Source organism: Notolepis coatsorum (assembly GCF_963971535.1).
Source record: "Notolepis coatsorum genome assembly, chromosome: 3".
NCBI lineage: Eukaryota > Metazoa > Chordata > Actinopteri > Aulopiformes > Paralepididae > Notolepis > Notolepis coatsorum.
The window spans coordinates 102,359,619-102,379,518 of NC_140167.1; the positions used below are offsets into that span (position 1 = coordinate 102,359,619).

General features: G+C 44.2%; 1 protein-coding gene across 1 annotated transcript in view; it reads right to left on the reverse strand.

Annotated features, from left to right (window-relative positions):
• Window positions 1-6,990: 6,990 nt before the first annotated feature.
• fancb (FA complementation group B) overlaps window positions 6,991-19,900 on the reverse strand; it is a gene marked incomplete at its 5' end in the record, with an annotated part of 72,706 nt that continues 59,796 nt past the window's right edge. The window contains 2 exons of the mRNA XM_084311323.1: window positions 6,991-9,146; window positions 10,980-11,220. Of these exons, the coding sequence (XP_084167449.1) occupies window positions 8,711-9,146; window positions 10,980-11,220 (677 nt within the window). The 3' untranslated portion in view covers window positions 6,991-8,710. The remainder of the gene's footprint in view (window positions 9,147-10,979; window positions 11,221-19,900) is intronic.

Genomic DNA, 19,900 nt, shown 5'->3' on the forward strand with positions numbered 1-19,900 from the left:
CCAACTAACTAACTAACTAACTAACCAACCAACCCACCCACAACCCACCAACCAACTAACCAACCCACCAACCAACCAACCCACCAACTAACCAACCAACCAACCAACCAATTCACAAACCAACCAACTATTTTGCCACATCAGCGTGGCTGTGAATGTGATACTTTCACCTGTGACATAGTTTGCTTTAGTATAGATGGTCTGTTTGTTTAGATCACTAGCATGGCTAACAAACATCAAGATATGGTCATCTGCATCGTCTTTTTGTCTTTTGATTGGAATTACGTTTGCTTTTTTCCCCTGCTGCCAAATAACCCCTGAAGAACCATCCTTCATAGATGATAAGGTCATCATGCGGGAGGTGTAATCAATACCCACTATGTTTGCCAGAGTGGAGAGGAGAAGGGAACCTCTGACCCTGGTCAATTGCTAGAGAATGGAGACAAGAGACCTGAACCCACGGGGCTGACGTGGAGGTCAGTCAACATCCATACTATATAGCACCACTCATCTGTATCTCTCAGTCAGGGTTGGGAAGGTCACTTTAATGATGTGATATATATTATATATATATATGCATTTGCCATTTTGAGACACGTAGGTCAATAGCAGGGTCAGAGACACATACCAGTGCCATGTGGTGTTGTTTAATAGGATTCTAGATCAAATTGATAGAATGTTATGTTAATAAGCAACTCAAAATACAGCTCTGTTTTACTAGATCTGCTCATACGGCCAGCCCTTGTGTCAAGAACTCAGTCAATCACAAGTGAAAAAACAAGCATTTGAAAACATAATTTAATCTATGCACTCAGAACCTGACTGATCAGTCACAATTAAATATTGATGTGATTTGCCTAAATTAAACTATGCAAGACCATGTCTTCCAGTGCACTGGAAAATATGAGGGGAAACATAATGAAGAAAGCCCAACTGTCGTTTATGTGTATAATTTACGTGTAATTTATATGTCATTTATGTGTGTCATGTGTGTGTCATTTATATGTAATTTATGTATAAAATTAATGTATGTGTCATTTATGTGTCCTTTATGTAATTTATGTGCGTCATGTATGTGTCATTTATATGTAATTTATGTATAAAATGTATGTGTGTAATTTATGTGTAATGTATGTATAAAATGTATGTATGTGTAATTTATGTGTAATTTATATATAAAATGTATGTATGTAATTTATGTGTGTAATTTATGTGTCCTTTATGTCATTTTTGTGTGCCATGTATGTGTCCATGTAATTTATGTGTGTCATGTATGTGTCCATGTAATTTATGTGTCATGTATGTGTCATTTATATGCATGTGCTGAACATTCTTCCTCTTTTAATGAGCAACTTCAAAAGGAGTTTCAGTTCCGAAGGAGAATCTACATGACTGGGATCTCTGAAGCTGCAATATGCTGCTGCCATTGTGCAATTCCAATTTTAAATGTTCTTCTCAACACTTTAAAAAGTAGTATTTTTTTAGATAAAAGGTTTTACTTTGATAGAAGTGAATAGTGGATGACGACACTGTTTGGGTGTCAGGACTAGGCTGCATTCCTCACTGAGATGACTGGGCAGGAGGAGCCCTGAAGTCAGTCACCCAGCTTAAAGTCAACACACAATAATGGAGTGACAAAGTCCTCACACTGTATCGACGGTTTCACTGGAATTCTGTTGGAACAGTTTGGACACAAATGTATTTCCTGTCAACTATTGCATTAGCACAACATTGCAACAAGAAATAAACGTGGGTAATTTTAGAATGCTGAAATCACTTTGAAACGTCTATATTCTAGTATAGGACTGCTTACTTACTTACGCCTTTTACCCCGTTTGGGGCATAGGCCGTCAACAAGGGTTCTCCAAGCGTCCCGGTCCTGAGCCAACCTCTCCAGCTGGCCCCAGGTGTGTCCCATCTTCTTGGCATCATCTTCCAAGTCTCGGCGCCAGGTGTTTCGTGGTCGGCCTCTCTTTCTTTTCCCTTGGGGGTTCCACCTGAGAGATTGTCTTGTGATGCTCAGGGATGGTTTACGGAATTTATGGCCAATCCATCTCCAACACCGTTGGAGAATCTCTTTCTCTGCTGGCTGTTGTGTTCGTTGCCACAGGTCTTTGTTGCTGATGGTGTTAGGCCAGCGAATCTGGAGGATTCGGCGCAGACAGGTGTTTAAGAAAACTTGTAGTTTATTGGTTGTGGTGACAGTGGTCCTCCAGGTCTCAGCGCCATAGAGTAGGACTGACTTCACATTGGTGTTAAAGATCCTGATCTTGGTTGTGATGGAAAGGTCTCTTGAGCTCCAGATGTTTTTTAGTTGGAGAAAGGCTCCTCTTGCCAATCCTGGCTCTCACATCAGCATCTGTTCCACCTTGCTTGTTAACACATTCGGGGCCATTCGATTTCCCCATCTAGCTATAGCATGGCCAGGTTTTCATTACATAGTTTCACTGTGTGTCACATTGTTTGTAGAGCTAAATCTATATTTTATATTATAGCTATGGATACAATACCATGGTCATTTGACAGTAACTATTCAAGATGCAAAAAATAATGAATTCTTTCATGAATACGTTCACGCGTTATCCCGTGGTGAATAGGAGTATAATTTCGGAATGATCCAGGCTAATTCCTGGGAGGCTGGCTATAGGGCGCAACGTGAATTCTACTAAAACCATTGGCGTTTAGTCCCTGGACACGCTATTATTTTCTAATCAAATGCATATGATAGGTATTATGTTTCATCATGAATGCAGTCTATGCAGTCTATCAGCAGATCCCTGTCAGCTTGCTGGATGACTGGTGGGTCCTGTGGTGCTGGTCTGTTTAGCAGTTCCTCAAAATGTTCTACCCATCTTCCCTTTTGTCTTTCCTCTCCGATGATTGGCTGTCCATCTTTGTCCACTTTGAGTGCCAACGACGAGAAATCTCGTTGTTCGCCGCCATGCGTTGAGTGCCAACGACGAGAAATCTAGTTATTTAATCGTTATTGCTTTTATTAGCGATATCCATACATTTTTCATCAATCCAGCCTCACGTTATCATTGGGACTGTCTATAAGCTCGAACAGGGCAAATACCGCCCCCTATCGTCTCCCGGATGGTAATGCACCCATTGGATTGGACTCAATGGAAATGCATGGGGGGGAAAAAACCCGGATTCCACATTTTACTTCTCAGGCATGTAACCCGAGACGATTGCATTCATTGTGGACCCTCAGAGCAGCGTGGAATATGTCTTTCGAGGTTGGATCGTTGGATCAATAAACGCGATCGATATTTGGAATGGCGATCAGGAATTGGAATCTTTTTGCAGAACATCTGATGTGAGGTAAGGAATCTATTTTACCAGTCTTGGGGTAATCAGATGTTTTTTTCACATATTCCACAACGTGTCCCCTATGTGTGTATGTGTGTATATGACGTTAGCGCTGACCAGGTCATAGATAATCGATTTTTAAGCCCGCTTCTCTAGTGTGCATAAGTACACATATACTATCGATAATCTAGCGTTTATTTGAAAACAATTCATAAATCAGCCGTAAAATGACAACGTGTTGTGTGTATTCCAGTAATTTATTTTTTTATTTCCAAAAACGTCAGTTTTTCAAAACGTTATAAAACGGAAATGTACCGATGAAAAAACAATCCGTTTCATACATGTTGACTGCAAGCAAGTCATTGATAAGCGACAGGCGTATTAGACACATAGCCATAGTATAGAATATAGAAATAGCTCCGCAAAAATCATGAAATATCGGAAAATCTGTCCAAAAAGGCTGGCATTCAAGCGATAAATCGTGCGCACTCAATGTGTTAAAGGAAAACTCCAACATTTTGGGAAATTTGCTTATTTAACATCTTCCCTGGAGTTAGACAAGAAGATACATACCTTTTTCGTCTCTCTGCATGCATTGGGCTTAGGGAACGCCTGGACCGTTAGCCTAGCTTAGCTTCATCACTGGAAGTGGGGCAGACATCTAGCCAAGTTCACTACAGTCAGGAAATATACTCCAAATACAATCAAAATACAACTCCCAAACGTTCCTGTAAACATGTTGTGACCTGTGTATTTACCACGTCCCCCAGTCACACAAGTCACACGAGTCTCCCAGTCACACGAGTCTCCCAGTCACACAAGTCTCCCAGTCACATGAGTCTCCCAGTCAAACTTGAAAGCAGCCAGGCTCCTCTCCCCCTGGATGGCACAGAGCAGCGGCAGCAGAGGTCGACATTAAAGAGTGTTTCCAAAACACAGACAGTCTTTCCCTGTCAGTCAGCACTTCCTCAAAAGAGAGAAAAAGTGAGAGGGAGAGACAGATAAGAGAGGCTCATACGGTGCGAGTCTCGGAGCGCACTGCATTGAGAGAGAGGGGGCTTATGTCTCTCTCTCTCCGTCAAGAGAGCACTCGCTGTATCACTGTCAACCTGTTGCAAAATATCATAGCATGCGCGTATTCCGATCCGTGCAATAATATTCATGGGGTAAATCTTGTCATTTGAAACAAGTTACCAATGCATTGTCCCGTGGGATTATGCTCCCCCGCGACGAAATTAATTAGTCCCACAGAACCATGCGTCAGCACACACACACATGACAACACACAGAGACACGCACACACTTGGCCAGGCTGCCGACGCCTCGCGTGTGATGAGCCTCTTCTCTCTTCCCTCTCTCTCTCTCTCTCTCTCTCCACTAAAGGTATCTGCCAGTGCAGGTGGGCGACTGTCAGTCAAAGCGCATTGCGAGTATGGGCGGAGCGCTTATAGCTTATCCGCAACAGTAAGTTACTTCCGGGGTAGGCCTGATTGGCCCCGACAGGCACGTGACGCGCAACTTTCTCTGCCGCGCGGCACGCTCCGGGGAGCCGAGCGGCAGAGCTTGCGGAATTACGTAACCGTCCAAATACGCCATGACTTTCATTCGGCGCTTCAGCTCACCTGGCAGAGCAGCGGTCCTGCGATCCTGCGGTCTGTTGTTGACGAGTTCGAATCCCATCAAATCTTTTTTTTTTAACGTGATTTTTTTTGTATTCTTTCGCCGGTTAAGGTTAGGCATGGTTAAGGTTAAGGTTAAGGTTAGGCATTGTTTCGGAGTTGGTTAAGGTTAGAACGGTTAAGTTTAGGCGCTGTTAAGGAGCTGGTTAAGGTTAGAGTTTGTGTTAGAGAATGGCAATAGACAGCCTATTTCCGCGCGACAGCTCTCAGCAGCCTCGTTGCGCGTCCTGAGTTTGCCGCGTCACGTGCCTGTCGGGGCCAATCAGGCCTACCCCGGAAGTCACTTACTGTTGCGGAACAGTTACAGGCGGGCGGAGCCAAGCCAAAAACAGCTTGGACTTTGCAAGGCAGAAAGTGGTGCACCAAAGTACTTGATTAAAAATACATAACAATGAATTTTATTGAAAAATACCTTACAGATGTGTTCACAGGAATTGTGTAAAATTGCCCAAATAGTGAAAAATATAGCAAAATATGACCCCTTTAACACTATAGACTACACACAGTGGTAATAAGAAGTATAAACCATGAATAGGTTGTCTGAGGGGACACGCATGTACATGCACACGTGCACACATCTTGGGACACATTGGAGGATAAGGCTACAGAACATCACCCCTTGGTTGGACCAAAACCTTGTAACTCCTAGATTTGGCGTTTAAAATCTTTCAAAATATCCAAGGTTTAAGTTGACATGTAATTCTATGTGCTAGCCTTAGTGATTTAGAATTTGTATTTGAGGGAAAACAAAACAAAGGAATTGTGCTTAAAGTTTTGCAGAAATAGTCTGTTGCCGTGCTTTGCGTGTAAAGTTTCAGGGACAGCGTTTAACCCTTTCACTACCACTCTACCAAAGGGTTAACCCTTTCACTGCGACAATACAGGTTAACCCTTTCACTACCACACTACAGACGGTTAACAATTGAGAAAAATGCTAAGAAAACAGCTTGGTTTGGTACAGATCCCCACAAGAAATCACACCGTGATCATTTGAAGGTTTTTCCAACGTTCAAATGCCGACACCTTAACTAACACAAACATGCAGACCTCACCTGAGCTGAAAGGAGTGCTTTCAGTAGAGGGTGACGAGAACATGCAGTACAGCATGCAGGCCGTGTCATCATGTCACTAAGTGTGACACTCTTCATTGATTAACAATAAATGAATGGGCCTTTCAGTTCTATCAACAGCAACATGCCTTATTCAAGCATCAAGGCATCTGTGCACCTAAAGGCAAGCTATATTTATACTTAATAGTCCGCAAAGGAAAAATAACAGTTTGTCCAATCACTGGAAAAATAGCCCTGGTTCAAGAACAGAAAGACCCGCCCCCAACCGCTGAATACAGACTACAAAAGACCCTTTCTCATCAATGTCTTCCAGATCCAATCTGCACGTACATCTTTCTTTGTTTACATCTGTTGGGAGAACGTGAAGTAGTCCTTTAGTGTTGTCGTGTGGACGGGTGAAACCGGAGCTTTTGGAGAAAACGCTGACGTCATGAATAATGGCTGAATAAATGCACGTATATATGGATATTTTTATGATCTGCAATCAGGAGGACCACGGAGAGGCTCCCATCCAGGTAATGAGTGTTTTTGCATTTTTGTTGTTGTTGTTGTTGTTGTTGTTGGAATGAGAGATTTTATAAAACACTGTTGGTGTGGACAGGATTTGTATATATGGTTTTAAAAAATACCTCTGTATGTCTAAAACAATGGATATGTTTGTTTGTTGGAGGAAGACAAAAAAGTAAACAAAGAAAAGAAAAGTATGCAACACACTACAAAAACAACAAACTGAGCTGACCAAAAAGAAGTACCAAGCTAATTATGTTCTTGGAAGAACCCCTCCGGTCTGTTTAGGCCTTGTAGCAGGAGTCCTCAACAAGAACACACAAAAAAAAAAAAAATCGGGTTACTGGTTAAGAACATGTGAATTGTATTTATGGGACAATTCATTGTTTCTTGTCATCAAAATGCATTACAACGTCAGAACAATTAAGTAATACATATATGATAAAAAAGGGGGGAAAGGGGGAAGAAAGATGAACATCTTTTCATTTATGAAGTGGGTGGGTTTAGATTGTATTGATTTATCTGCTCATCAAAAGCTAAGCCATTGTCTTAAGAGTCTTCCTGTAGCATTGTGTGAAGACTCTCAACAGAGTCACTAGTGCAGACCAGAGTCTTCCTGTAGCATTGTGTGAAGACTCTCAACAGAGTTACTAGTGCAGACCAGAGTCTTCCTGTAGCATTGTGTGAAGACTCAACAGAGTTACTAGTGCAGACCAGGGCCCCGTTCCCCGTACCTGGTTCAACTAAGTCGATCAAGATGTCATTATCCAGATTCAGTTAACCCGATGTTTGAAGCCGGGATTTTCCTGTTCCTCGAAGGTGGATTCAGTCTCGTTAACTCGATTCAGACTTGAGACCCAGGATAAATGCGCGCGGCCGCTTCATTTGAAAAGCCAGCACGTATCGATGGCAGAGATCCTGATTCTCTAACGGCATTGATTGATTAATTGATTTAAAACTTTATTGACAGATTGCAATACGGCTCAATCGCCTCGCCGACAAGTTAAATGCGTTGTCTAGGCTAATTTTAAGTCCCTCATTACCTCAATCAATCAGATTATATTTCTTTAAACTTGCCTGCTGAATTTAATAATCAAATGAGATCTTGCTAGCGAAAATAATTAGTTAAACTGTTATACAGAATTACGATACGGCTCTCTTACCCATTGATTGATGTGTGGTCGATCTTTTACTTATCTCCACTGTGGTCTAACGGGTTGTTCTTTTGACTTTCACGCAGACGACCGGGGTTCGAAACCCTAGTCTTTTCCTTCTTTTTGCAATATAGGAATAATTCAATTTGGTGCACGTTGAGAGCTATATAAAGAATGACATCCTCAATGCATGTAGATTTATAATATTTTAACTTAAAACCAGGCTACTTTGGCGTATAATCATTAATATTATATTCAAAAAAATTATATTGGAAACACGGGGTTTCGAACACCGGTCGCTGGGTTGGCAGGGTTGAGCACTACCGCTGCGCCACTGTGCCAGATGGGATAAATTCATTGTTTATACATTAATGAACGAGAGACCCGTGTTTAGAATATTCTTTATTTTGAATGAAGTTTTATTTCTTTATCCTCATTCATTAATGTGACGTCAACGGCTCATTCAATTTCTCAAATCCGTCAAACAGCGCATCTCATCAGACATCTTAATCCCAGTTACAATTAAAATAACCACAAAGTCATAATGTGTACATCGCACCGAGCGAGCGCCACGGTATATATAACGTGCATTATTTAGGACAAAGTGAATTTAGTATCAGCATTTTGGGTATATTTTACATTTCAAAAGCCCCCTCTGGAAGAATGGAGCACAAAAACGTAATTCAGAATGGTATAATGCAGATCGTAGACTGTGGGAATAATTTCAGGAAACGGGCTGTCACTTCTTTGCGGGGGCGTGGCGATGGTTGATCCGGCTAACTTGAACTTAAACCCTGCTTTCGACCAGGCTCAAACTTTTGGATCTGTTGTCATGGTAATTTGGACAATCCAGGTACGGGGAATCGAAAGGTCCGGCTTAAGTCAGACTTGACCGAAGATTATCCGGCTAACTCAGTTATCCAGGTACGGGGAACGGGGCCCAGAGTCTTCCTGTAGCATTGTGTGAAGACTCTCAACAGAGTTACTAGTGCAGACCAGGGTCTTCTCTCCGTGTTTCCAGCAGCACTGCCATGTCCCCCTGCAGCTGGACCGTGGACAGGCTCTGGGTCAGCCTGCGATAGCTCCCCACATCCACCAGGGGGCTCAACCTCCTCCTACTCCTCTCCACATCCCTCTTCCACTCCTCCCTGCACCTCTGGAAGCCCTCCTCCACAGAGTCAGGGCCGGGGACCTCCGGCTGTCTCGGCCCACTGCTCTTCTTCCTCCCCTCCTCCTCTTCCTCCTTCTCTCCACTGAGCAGAGATGATACGCCCTCTTTGAGTGACAGCACCTCTCTCTCCAGGGCCCGGGCTAGCAGCTGGACACCCCCCTCTCTCCCCGCCTCTCTAAAGGGCTGGATGGTGCAAGACGCAGGCAGGAAACCCCACAGAGAGTCCAGGAGCTGAAGCATCCGGAGCTGGCTGCAGGGGAACAATGGTGCCAACATTTAGTCCAGTCGATTTCATGTCCCGATACACAGGATATGATGTCACCATCCCTTGTGCCGTACTAGCCTAGGGTGAGTACATACAGTATGTGGGAAGTGGGAACCCAGTTCCGACATCAAAAGAGCATGGGAGGGCAGGGGGAGCACATACAGCACATAGAAACCTACTTCAGATATAGAAGGGTATAGCTGACCAATGCAATACACAGTGCAATACTCCAATTCAGCCATTGGCAATTCAGCCGTTGGGTGGGGGGCGCTGTTGAGCGGGCCTGTGACCGGACCTGAAAGCGCCCCTACTCTGCGGCTCTGCAGCTGCATTATGCTTCTCGCAAAATCCAGCTTCCAGCTCCCGCTGCCCAGCCGTCGTTATCAGAACACTACACACATATCATAATGTTCACAGCAAACTGTAGTTGATCACCAGGTATGTTTTATTAACGTAGAATAATTCATATAAGAAAAACGATAGGGAAATCTCTTACCTTTCTCCACTGGTTAAAAATGCCAGGAACTGAAATTGAAACTTGCTGTGCGCCGCAGTGATATGTGTTTATTATGAAATGACAATTGCGTGTTGACACGCCCACTGTGCGAAGCCTCCTAAATAACTTTTTCCAGTTTGCACATATCTATTATCTATGACTAATTCTATCTATTTTTAGGGGCAAATGCGAGTGGAATAGTCGCGCTTTGGTTACATGACGTCATTGCTATTTTAGAGCTGCTCTACCGGTTACAAGGTATAGTCAAAATCCATACCGTAGAGCAAATTCATACCGTTTATACCGTATAGCGTTTATACCGTCCACCCCTAGCTGCCATACTGCATTATAATTTCATTGACCAAACAAAAGCTTCTGATCATTTTCTCAAGATCCAGTTTATCAGAGATCTCTTGGGCTATGGATGAAGAGAATAGGGTTGAGGTGTTTAGTGGTCATGTCATATACTGTAGCCTAGTAGGCAGACCTGAGACATGCTGCTATCCATGGGAGGACCACCACACTAACATACACAGTTATTATAAAACCACAGCAGCTATTAAACGACAATCCAATGGATTTCTGACACCTTTCAGGCTAATTTACACCGATTTGATAGCAAACTCGTCCTAAACGACGCAGTCGTTATTAATCAATTATTTTTTGTAATCAATGTATTTGATTCAGTCGATTAATCGTGACATCCCTACTGTAAATACAGACCAATTACCTGCAGTGGACAGACAGTTCCCCCTGGAAAGGGATACTCACGTCTACCATAAGCAATAATGGTACAGTTACAGTCAGGGGTGTAGCTCCAGATTCTGGGCCCCATGAAAGAATGTATTTGTAGGCCCCCAGTGTATGTAAGCGCGCAAGCGAATTTTTTTTGGCAATTTTTTTATTGATGAAAACGCATAATATGGTTTTTACCTATACATTCGGATCAGCAGTTCAGCACCTGCACTGTTGGTGGGTGAGCCTAGTAAAGGATGTCGCATTGCGTTCATCTTCAATGAATGGACCAATGCAATAGTCTACCAAAGCCCCCCCTCTCTCTCTATATATCTCTCACACACACACACACACACACACACACACACACACTTCAGAAACAAACATAGTATCAATGAGAGCATCAATAATACACCTGAGTGATGTCTAGTAAAAAAAAAATTTTTTTTTTTTTTTTGGGCCCCCCTCAGTGCTGGGCCCTTGGAATCATCCTAAGCTACCCCCCCCCCAGCTACGCCCCTGGTTACAGTAGAACACTTATCAATCAAATGGACCGTGCCCGTTTGTATCTGCACATGAAGACGTACCTGCAGTGGACAGACAGTTGGCCCTGGAAAGGGGTTTTCTGTTGCCAGCGCAGCAGCATGATTGCAGATGGCCCTGCAGGGTTGGACAGCAGGTACCGAGGGTCGACCTTTAACCTCTCACGCGCCAGCGTCCTCTGGATCCAGCTCTCCACATCCCCTAAACTGTAGTCCGGAGAGTCAATCTGGAAACCCCAGTGATCCAGCACAGCCAGCAGACTCAGCAAATCCTCTCTGGCCTCGTCTGGACACACAAAGGCAACGGAATAGAGGTAGACAGTAGCAAAATGAATGTTCTCCGTGTACAGTATATGTATTTTTCTATCCACAGCTTCAATGTTGTTGTTTTTGTAACTATATCCTGTACATTCCATACCAGTATATAGACCAATGCCCATTATGTTTGTTCTTACACTGTTGTAGTGCATATTTCTTACTTTTATACCTTTTACCTCATCTTTATATTATATTTGTTGATTTGTCCAAATGTCTTTTTTTGGAGGATTGACCAATACAGTTCGTAATCCGTATTAAGTGATAGTGTTTCTTATTCAAATGTAGCCAGTAAAGACCCTAACCCTATCAAAACAGCAGTCAAAGTGTATATTTTCAGCACCACATTTGTTTAGCAATGATTTTAAGTGTTATTAGCTAAATATGAGCTTGTAAAAATCTCTGCGCATTGCATCAGAAACTGGATCATTTAGACGCGAGGACAGGGAGATGTCATGAAATCGGTGTAGTCCTAAGAAATAGGAGACCCAGGGCTTTCATTGAATGTCGAAATTTCATAAAACTACACTACCCAGCTCACACCAGCCGGACAAAGCCGTAGCTGCTTGACGTGAAAAAGAATATTGACGTGAACATCGTATTTATTTCCCACGGGTCGAACAAACCTCAACGTTATTGCCATAAAATCTGTGAACGTCTAGGAAAAGACTGCGTCGCAATCTGGTGACAAATGGCGGAGCTATGGACATTATACAAAAGTAACTGTACTTACAGTAGATTTCATTCACGGTCTTTGCTGCCCTGTAACGGGCGCCTGGTGGTACTAAATTCAGATTCAACTCTGCCATTGGAAAGAGGAGATTTAGGCCGATGATGTATGACAATTTTTCACTTTTGGTCAATGTTAGCATAGCGCTATTAACCCAAAAAAAACAAATAATAATTAAGCAATAATACACGAGAACCAGTGGAATATCAGGAATATTGCCACGGCTGTGATGCGCCCAAAAAAAAAAAGATAATCAAAAAGAAAAATTATAAAAAAATAAACTATACAAGTGGATAGATAGAGGATGGGCCTACATCTAACGGTAATAATAAAAACAGCATTATTAGACCAATAACGAATGATGTATTAGTCTAATTTAACATACCCGTTTTTTATCCCGTTTTTTTTTTATCCACTTTTTCTCCTTATTTTTCTATTTTTCTCCCATCCCAATTTCGTAATTCCAATTCTTCCCTCCCCTGTCTTGAACGTTGCTAGACTATGCCTCCCACTGGTCGGCTGTAGTGAGGATAGAAGCCTTGCATCACGTGTCCCCTCCGGTACACGAGGAGGCAGCCTGTCGCATCTTTTCACCGCAGCAGCTCGAACTCTCAGTGGCGAGGAGTAACGCGTGGGAGGCTCACGCTGCCCCCGATACTTCCGGTTTCTACAGGCGTCACCCAACCGACCTGTAGGAGTCGCTGTCCACAACGTCCAATCCCCACCCACCGGCTTTCCCACCCTCTAACACTGCCAATTGTGTTAGTATGACGGCCGGCCAAGCCGGTAGCAACGCCGAGAGCTGGGCTCGATACCAGTATATCCTGCGTTAGTGGCGAGTGCCTTGCCCACTGCGCCACCCAGCCACATCTTAGGCCACTTTTAATGTTGTATATAATTCTCTATATAGATTTGTTTTGAGGTGTCCATATAGAACTCACCATTGTTTCATGTACGAATCGCTTGATTGGCTGCAGCCTAAATCTAGAAGGCAATTTCACTGGGTTCAGTTAATCTACAGCAAATGGTTTCACTGGGTTCAGTTAATCTACAGCAGATGGTTTCACTGGGTTCAGTTAATCTACAGCAGATGGTTTCACTGGGTTCAGTTCATCTACAGCAAATGGTTTCACTGGGTTCAGTTCATCTACAGCAAATGGTTTCACTGGGTTCAGTTCATCTACAGCAAATGGTTTCACTGGGTTCAGTTCATCTACAGCAGGGTTCCTATTTGAAACAGTTTGTGGGTTCATGTAGATCTTCATATCCACTCAGAAGTGATGCAATAGTAACCCTTTTTCTTCCTCTTCCCTAGACATTTCAAAGAAGTTGGACGCAGGTCATTCCAATACAAATCTCCACCGACTCTTTCTCTGAGATCTATGACCTCTTTCCCCTGCTTTGGGACTTGCTGCTTATTTTCTCATCTTAAAACACCCCGTTTATGCTTTTAATTTGTGCATGCTCACAATCCTCAGTTTATTTGCAATACAAACCGCTTCAAATGTTCTTTATGCAGAACATGTAATCAATTGATTATCAGGGTCACTGTAGTGGTAGCCAATTTTTTGTTTGTACTGCTGAGGGCTGGCGGTGTGGGCGGAAGAGCTGCTTGTCTGTACTGTATCTGTGTATGTTTGTTATGTAATGCTGTCTTTGTTTTATAAGTTTGCCTTGACAATGACGCTACATCTCAAGGGGCTATCCTTTCAATACAATCAAAGACTGCCGTGCTGCATTGAAGTCTCATCTTATCTCTTAGATAACATTAGATAACAGAAGTAGTGGTCCAGTGTGGCTCAGTGACTGAAGTGCTCTGAGCAGGCTACTGTATGTTCAGACCAAAGTGGACCAAATACAATTTTCTTGATTATATGTGACTCAGATCAGATTTTTTCACAACAGTGTGAAGAGCCCAAAACGTTTACGTCACTCTAGATTTATATTAATCACAATTCTGGTTAGAAAAAATATATATAATTCATTGTTCTCATGTATTATTTATTATTATTATAATAATTATTATTATTAAAAGTATAGGTTTGAAATCAACCAGACCTGCACTGATTTTTTACATGTTACACTTGGCATCTGATTTTAGCATTGGCAAAATTATCAGACACTGATAATGTTATCTTATTTTAGGTTTGTCTGACCTGGTTAGTAGGAGTATTTTAGGTTAGTCTCACCTGGTTAGTAGGAGTATTTTAGGTTAGTCTCACCTGGTTAGTAGGAGTATTTTAGGTTTGTCTCACCTGGTTAGTAGGAGTATTTTAGGTTAGTCTCACCTGGTTAGTAGGAGTATTTTAGGTTTGTCTCACCTGGTTAGTAGGAGTATTTTAGGTTAGTCTCACCTGGTTAGTAGGAGTATTTTAGGGTAGTCTCACCTGGTTAGTAAAAGTAGCCAACAAAATAAATAAACCACTAGCAGCAGATCATTCTCTGTTCCCAATGTTCATACTGAAATGGGAAAGAGAGCATTTACCGTACTTTTCGGACTATAAGCCGCGGCTTTTTCCCCAATTTTTCGACCCTGCGGCTTATATAACGGTGCGCCTTATATGTGACTCAACGTGACCAAACCCGAAAATGTAAAAATCTAAATATAGCTTTTTTGACTGCATTGAAATGTTATTTATCTGTTCCCTTATTTGCTAAACTTAATACAACTTGTAAATGAGTTAATTCTTGTTATTTGTCCGACAGTATTGTGTCCCAATGCTAATTACATATGGTAATTAAACATTAAAACACCTGCGGCTAATAGTCCAGTGCGGCTTATATAATGTACACATCATTCAATTTAGCTGCTGCGGCTTATAGTCAGGTGCGGCTTATAGTGTGAAAAGTACGGTAGTTATTCTGCTCCCTCAGCTTGGAACATGTTACAGAATGACCTGAAACTCTCTGACTATTAGGGGTGGGAATCACCAGAGGCCTCACGATACGATATTATCACGATACTTAAGTCACGATACGATAGTATTGCGATTCAAAATATATTGTGATATGCTGAGTATTGCAATATTAATATTAAACTTTGTCAACATGTTTTATCTAATAAAATAAAGTTTTCAGTCTGTTCATCTCACTTCAATCATTTATATTGCAGCAAATGGGATTTTCTGAAGCAGACAGATGTCAACACTGGCATGTACACGTGTTGCATGTACCTGACAAACTGAACTGTTTGTATTACAGTCATATTCCAACTTAACTGAATGCACACGTGTGCGTGTGTGTGGGCTACTGCAGGGGTTCCCAAACTTTTCAGGCCGCGACCCCCAAATAACGGTGTCAGAGAGCCACAACCCCCACTATTATAAGAGGTAAAAATTTAAAAAATTCAATTATAATATTGTTTTTATTTTTTATAAATGGAAATGTATGGTTGAAACATGCAAACGTTCAAATGCACACACACACTAATAAGCATTGGAGGCTTTTAACCAGGGCCGGACTGGGGAAATCATTCAGGCCAGGAAATATAGTGCAAAATATAGCCCCAGTCAGGCCACTTTTTAAGCAGGGGGTCTGGGGGTCCCCCACCAGGAATTTTTTTGTTAAAGACTTAATTTCCTGCATTCTGGTGCAGAATTTTTTTTATTTGTACCCTGTCAGTGTTTGTGATGGCATCACAAATTATTGTTAAAAAACAGGCTAGCATATGTATGATTAGCAACAACAGATTTGTATGGATTTTCAGTTTTTTTGTAATTGAAAAAAATACAATATTTTATTCAACTTCAGCCCTGATCATAACACCACATATTCATTTTATAATTCTAACCCTTTAAATGCCAGTGTGTGTGATGGCATATATTTGCAATATATCAAATGCAAAGTAGATTTTTCTGGGGGGGATTATTACAGGCTAGCATGTGTCAATGATTAGCAGTTTTTTTGCGGCTCCCTTTGTGTGTGTGTGAGAGCAAGAGAGAGAGAGAGATAGTTCTCCAACTTGTGTGAGTTGCAGTGATCTCCTGGTTGTTCCCCACCTAGGTTATCTAACTATTGCGCTGCTGCAACTAGAAACACTGGCCTGGCCTGCTTCTAAGTTCAGTGGCCTGACTTTATTTTTCATCTGGCGACCCCCCCCCCCTGTGGCGGCTCGCGACCCCGACTTTGGGAACCCCTGGACTACTGTACTATTACAGGTATTGAAATTAACAATGCAACTTCCTTATACAAAAAAGATATATATATATATATACATTTTCTCTCTTTTTTTGCATAATTAAATATCAATACTTGGCGTCCTTGTATCGATACAGTATCGCCACACAAAGTATCGCGATACTATACTGTATCGATATTTTCCCCCACCACTACTGACTATGTATCATTGGATGCTTTTAAATGCCTCATGAAGGGACTAGAGGTTGAATCAATGGTCGTTGTTTTGATTTGCCCTAATAAACCATGCTAGGTTGCCTCTGGCTCTTATATTGGTTCTTTAGTGTATTTGTGAAATTTGTTGTTGTTTTTTGTATTTATGTGCAACTTTTGCATTCCTTTGTTGCCGGCTGCAGCTCGTCTTGGCCAGGTCTCACTTGAAAAAGAGATTTTTAATCTCAATGTAACTTTCCTGGTTAAATAAAAAAAAATACTATTCTTTTTTTAATAGCTTAGGCATAAAATAAAATATTGTTTGGTTCCTGTTGGTTGTCAGTTAAGACCATGGGTAGGTACTGGTAGGGAATTTATTTTATTTTTTCCCACGGCGACTATGGATAGGGAATTTCTTTATTTAATTAAAATGTTCACAACAACATGGATGCATGTACTCTGCCAGCATGTTTAATATCCATAATACTAAAGGTTTGACTAAGACTTTTATGAAACTTTATTGTAAAAGAAATAAAAATAAAAAGAATTGTACTTTTTTTTTTACTCATAAAATAAATTGGGTCGCACCTAAATCGGCAGGGTCAGTCGGCAACCGGAACCAAACCATTATTTTTGTTAGGCCTTAAGATAAAAAGTCTATGTCCTCCAGCTAAATATCAGTGCAAAGCCTCTAACCACATATACCAGGACAAACCCAATGCCTGATTCCCCTCACGCCCTAGGCCTTAACTGAGTCAAAGTGCCCTGGCCTGTTTCCCCTCACGCCCTAGGCCTTAACTGAGTCAAAGTGCCCTGGCCTGTTTCCCCTCACGCCCTAGGCCTTAACTGAGTCAAAGTGCCCTGGCCTGTTTCCCCTCACGCCCCTAGGCCTTAACTGAGTCAAAGTGCCCTGGCCTGTTTCCCCTCACGCCCTAGGCCTTAACTGAGTCAAAGTGCCCTGGCCTGTTTCCCCTCACGCCCTAGGCCTTAACTGAGTCAAAGTGCCCTGGCCTGTTTCCCCTCACGCCCTAGGCCTTAACTGAGTCAAAGTGCCCTGGCCTGTTTCCCCTCACGCCCTAGGCCTTAACTGAGTCAAAGTGCCCTGGCCTGTTTCCCCTCACGCCCCTAGGCCTTAACTGAGTCAAAGTGCCCTGGCCTGTTTCCCCTCACGCCCTAGGCCTTAACTGAGTCAAAGTGCCCTGGCCTGTTTCCCCTCACGCCCTAGGCCTTAACTGAGTCAAAGTGCCCTGGCCTGTTTCCCCTCACGCCCTAGGCCTTAACTGAGTCAAAGTGCCCTGGCCTGTTTCCCCTCACGCCCTAGGGCCTTAACTGAGTCAAAGTGCCCTGGCCTGTTTCCCCTCACGCCCTAGGCCTTAACTGAGTCAAAGTGCCCTGGCCTGTTTCCCCTCACGCCCTAGGCCTTAACTGAGTCAAAGTGCCCTGGCCTGTTTCCCCTCACGCCCCCTAGGCCTTAACTGAGTCAAAGTGCCCTGGCCTGTTTCCCCTCACGCCCTAGGGCCTTAACTGAGTCAAAGTGCCCTGGCCTGATTCCCCTCACGCCCCTAGGCCTTAACTGAGTCAAAGTGCCCTGGCCTGTTTCCCCTCACGCCCCTAGGCCTTAACTGAGTCAAAGTGCCCTGGCCTGTTTCCCCTCACGCCCTAGGCCTTAACTGAGTCAAAGTGCCCTGGCCTGTTTCCCCTCACGCCCCCTAGGCCTTAACTGAGTCAAAGTGCCCTGGCCTGTTTCCCCTCATGCCCTAGGCCTTAACTGAGTCAAAGTGCCCTGGCCTGTTTCCCCTCATGCCCTAGGCCTTAACTGAGTCAAAGTGCCCTGGCCTGTTTCCCCTCACGCCCTAGGCCTTAACTGAGTCAAAGTGCCCTGGCCTGTTTCCCCTCACGCCCTAGGCCTTAACTGAGTCAAAGTGCCCTGGCCTGTTTCCCCTCACGCCCTAGGGCCTTAACTGAGTCAAAGTGCCCTGGCCTGTTTCCCCTCACGCCCTAGGGGCCTTAACTGAGTCAAAGTGCCCTGGCCTGTTTCCCCTCACGCCCTAGGCCTTAACTGAGTCAAAGTGCCCTGGCCTGTTTCCCCTCACGCCCTAGGCCTTAACTGAGTCAAAGTGCCCTGGCCTGTTTCCCCTCACGCCCTAGGCCTTAACTGAGTCAAAGTGCCCTGGCCTGTTTCCCCTCACGCCCTAGGGCCTTAACTGAGTCAAAGTGCCCTGGCCTGTTTCCCCTCACGCCCTAGGGGCCTTAACTGAGTCAAAGTGCCCTGGCCTGTTTCCCCTCACGCCCTAGGCCTTAACTGAGTCAAAGTGCCCTGGCCTGTTTCCCCTCACGCCCTAGGCCTTAACTGAGTCAAAGTGCCCTGGCCTGTTTCCCCTCACGCCCTAGGCCTTAACTGAGTCAAAGTGCCCTGGCCTGTTTCCCCTCACGCCCTAGGGGCCTTAACTGAGTCAAAGTGCCCTGGCCTGTTTCCCCTCACGCCCTAGGCCTTAACTGAGTCAAAGTGCCCTGGCCTGTTTCCCCTCACGCCCTAGGCCTTAACTGAGTCAAAGTGCCCTGGCCTGTTTCCCCTCACGCCCTAGGGGCCTTAACTGAGTCAAAGTGCCCTGGCCTGATTCCCCTCACGCCCTAGGCCTTAACTGAGTCAAAGTGCCCTGGCCTGTTTCCCCTCACGCCCTAGGGCCTTAACTGAGTCAAAGTGCCCTGGCCTGTTTCCCCTCACGCCCCTAGGCCTTAACTGAGTCAAAGTGCCCTGGCCTGTTTCCCCTCACGCCCTAGGGCCTTAACTGAGTCAAAGTGCCCTGGCCTGTTTCCCCTCACGCCCCTAGGCCTTAACTGAGTCAAAGTGCCCTGGCCTGTTTCCCCTCACGCCCTAGGCCTTAACTGAGTCAAAGTGCCCTGGCCTGTTTCCCCTCACGCCCTAGGGGCCTTAACTGAGTCAAAGTGCCCTGGCCTGTTTCCCCTCACGCCCTAGGCCTTAACTGAGTCAAAGTGCCCTGGCCTGATTCCCCTCACGCCCTAGGGCCTTAACTGAGTCAAAGTGCCCTGGCCTGTTTCCCCTCACGCCCTAGGCCTTAACTGAGTCAAAGTGCCCTGGCCTGTTTCCCCTCACGCCCTAGGGGCCTTAACTGAGTCAAAGTGCCCTGGCCTGTTTCCCCTCACGCCCTAGGCCTTAACTGAGTCAAAGTGCCCTGGCCTGTTTCCCCTCACGCCCTAGGGCCTTAACTGAGTCAAAGTGCCCTGGTCTGTTTCCCCTCACGCCCTAGGCCTTAACTGAGTCAAAGTGCCCTGGCCTGATTCCCCTCACGCCCTAGGCCTTAACTGAGTCAAAGTGCCCTGGCCTGTTTCCACCTCACGCCCTAGGCCTTAACTGAGTCAAAGTGCCCTGGCATGTTTCCCCTCACGCCCTAGGGCCTTAACTGAGTCAAAGTGCCCTGGCCTGTTTCCCCTCACGCCCTAGGCCTTAACTGAGTCAAAGTGCCCTGGCCTGTTTCCCCTCACGCCCTAGGGCCTTAACTGAGTCAAAGTGCCCTGGTCTGTTTCCCCTCACGCCCTAGGCCTTAACTGAGTCAAAGTGCCCTGGCCTGTT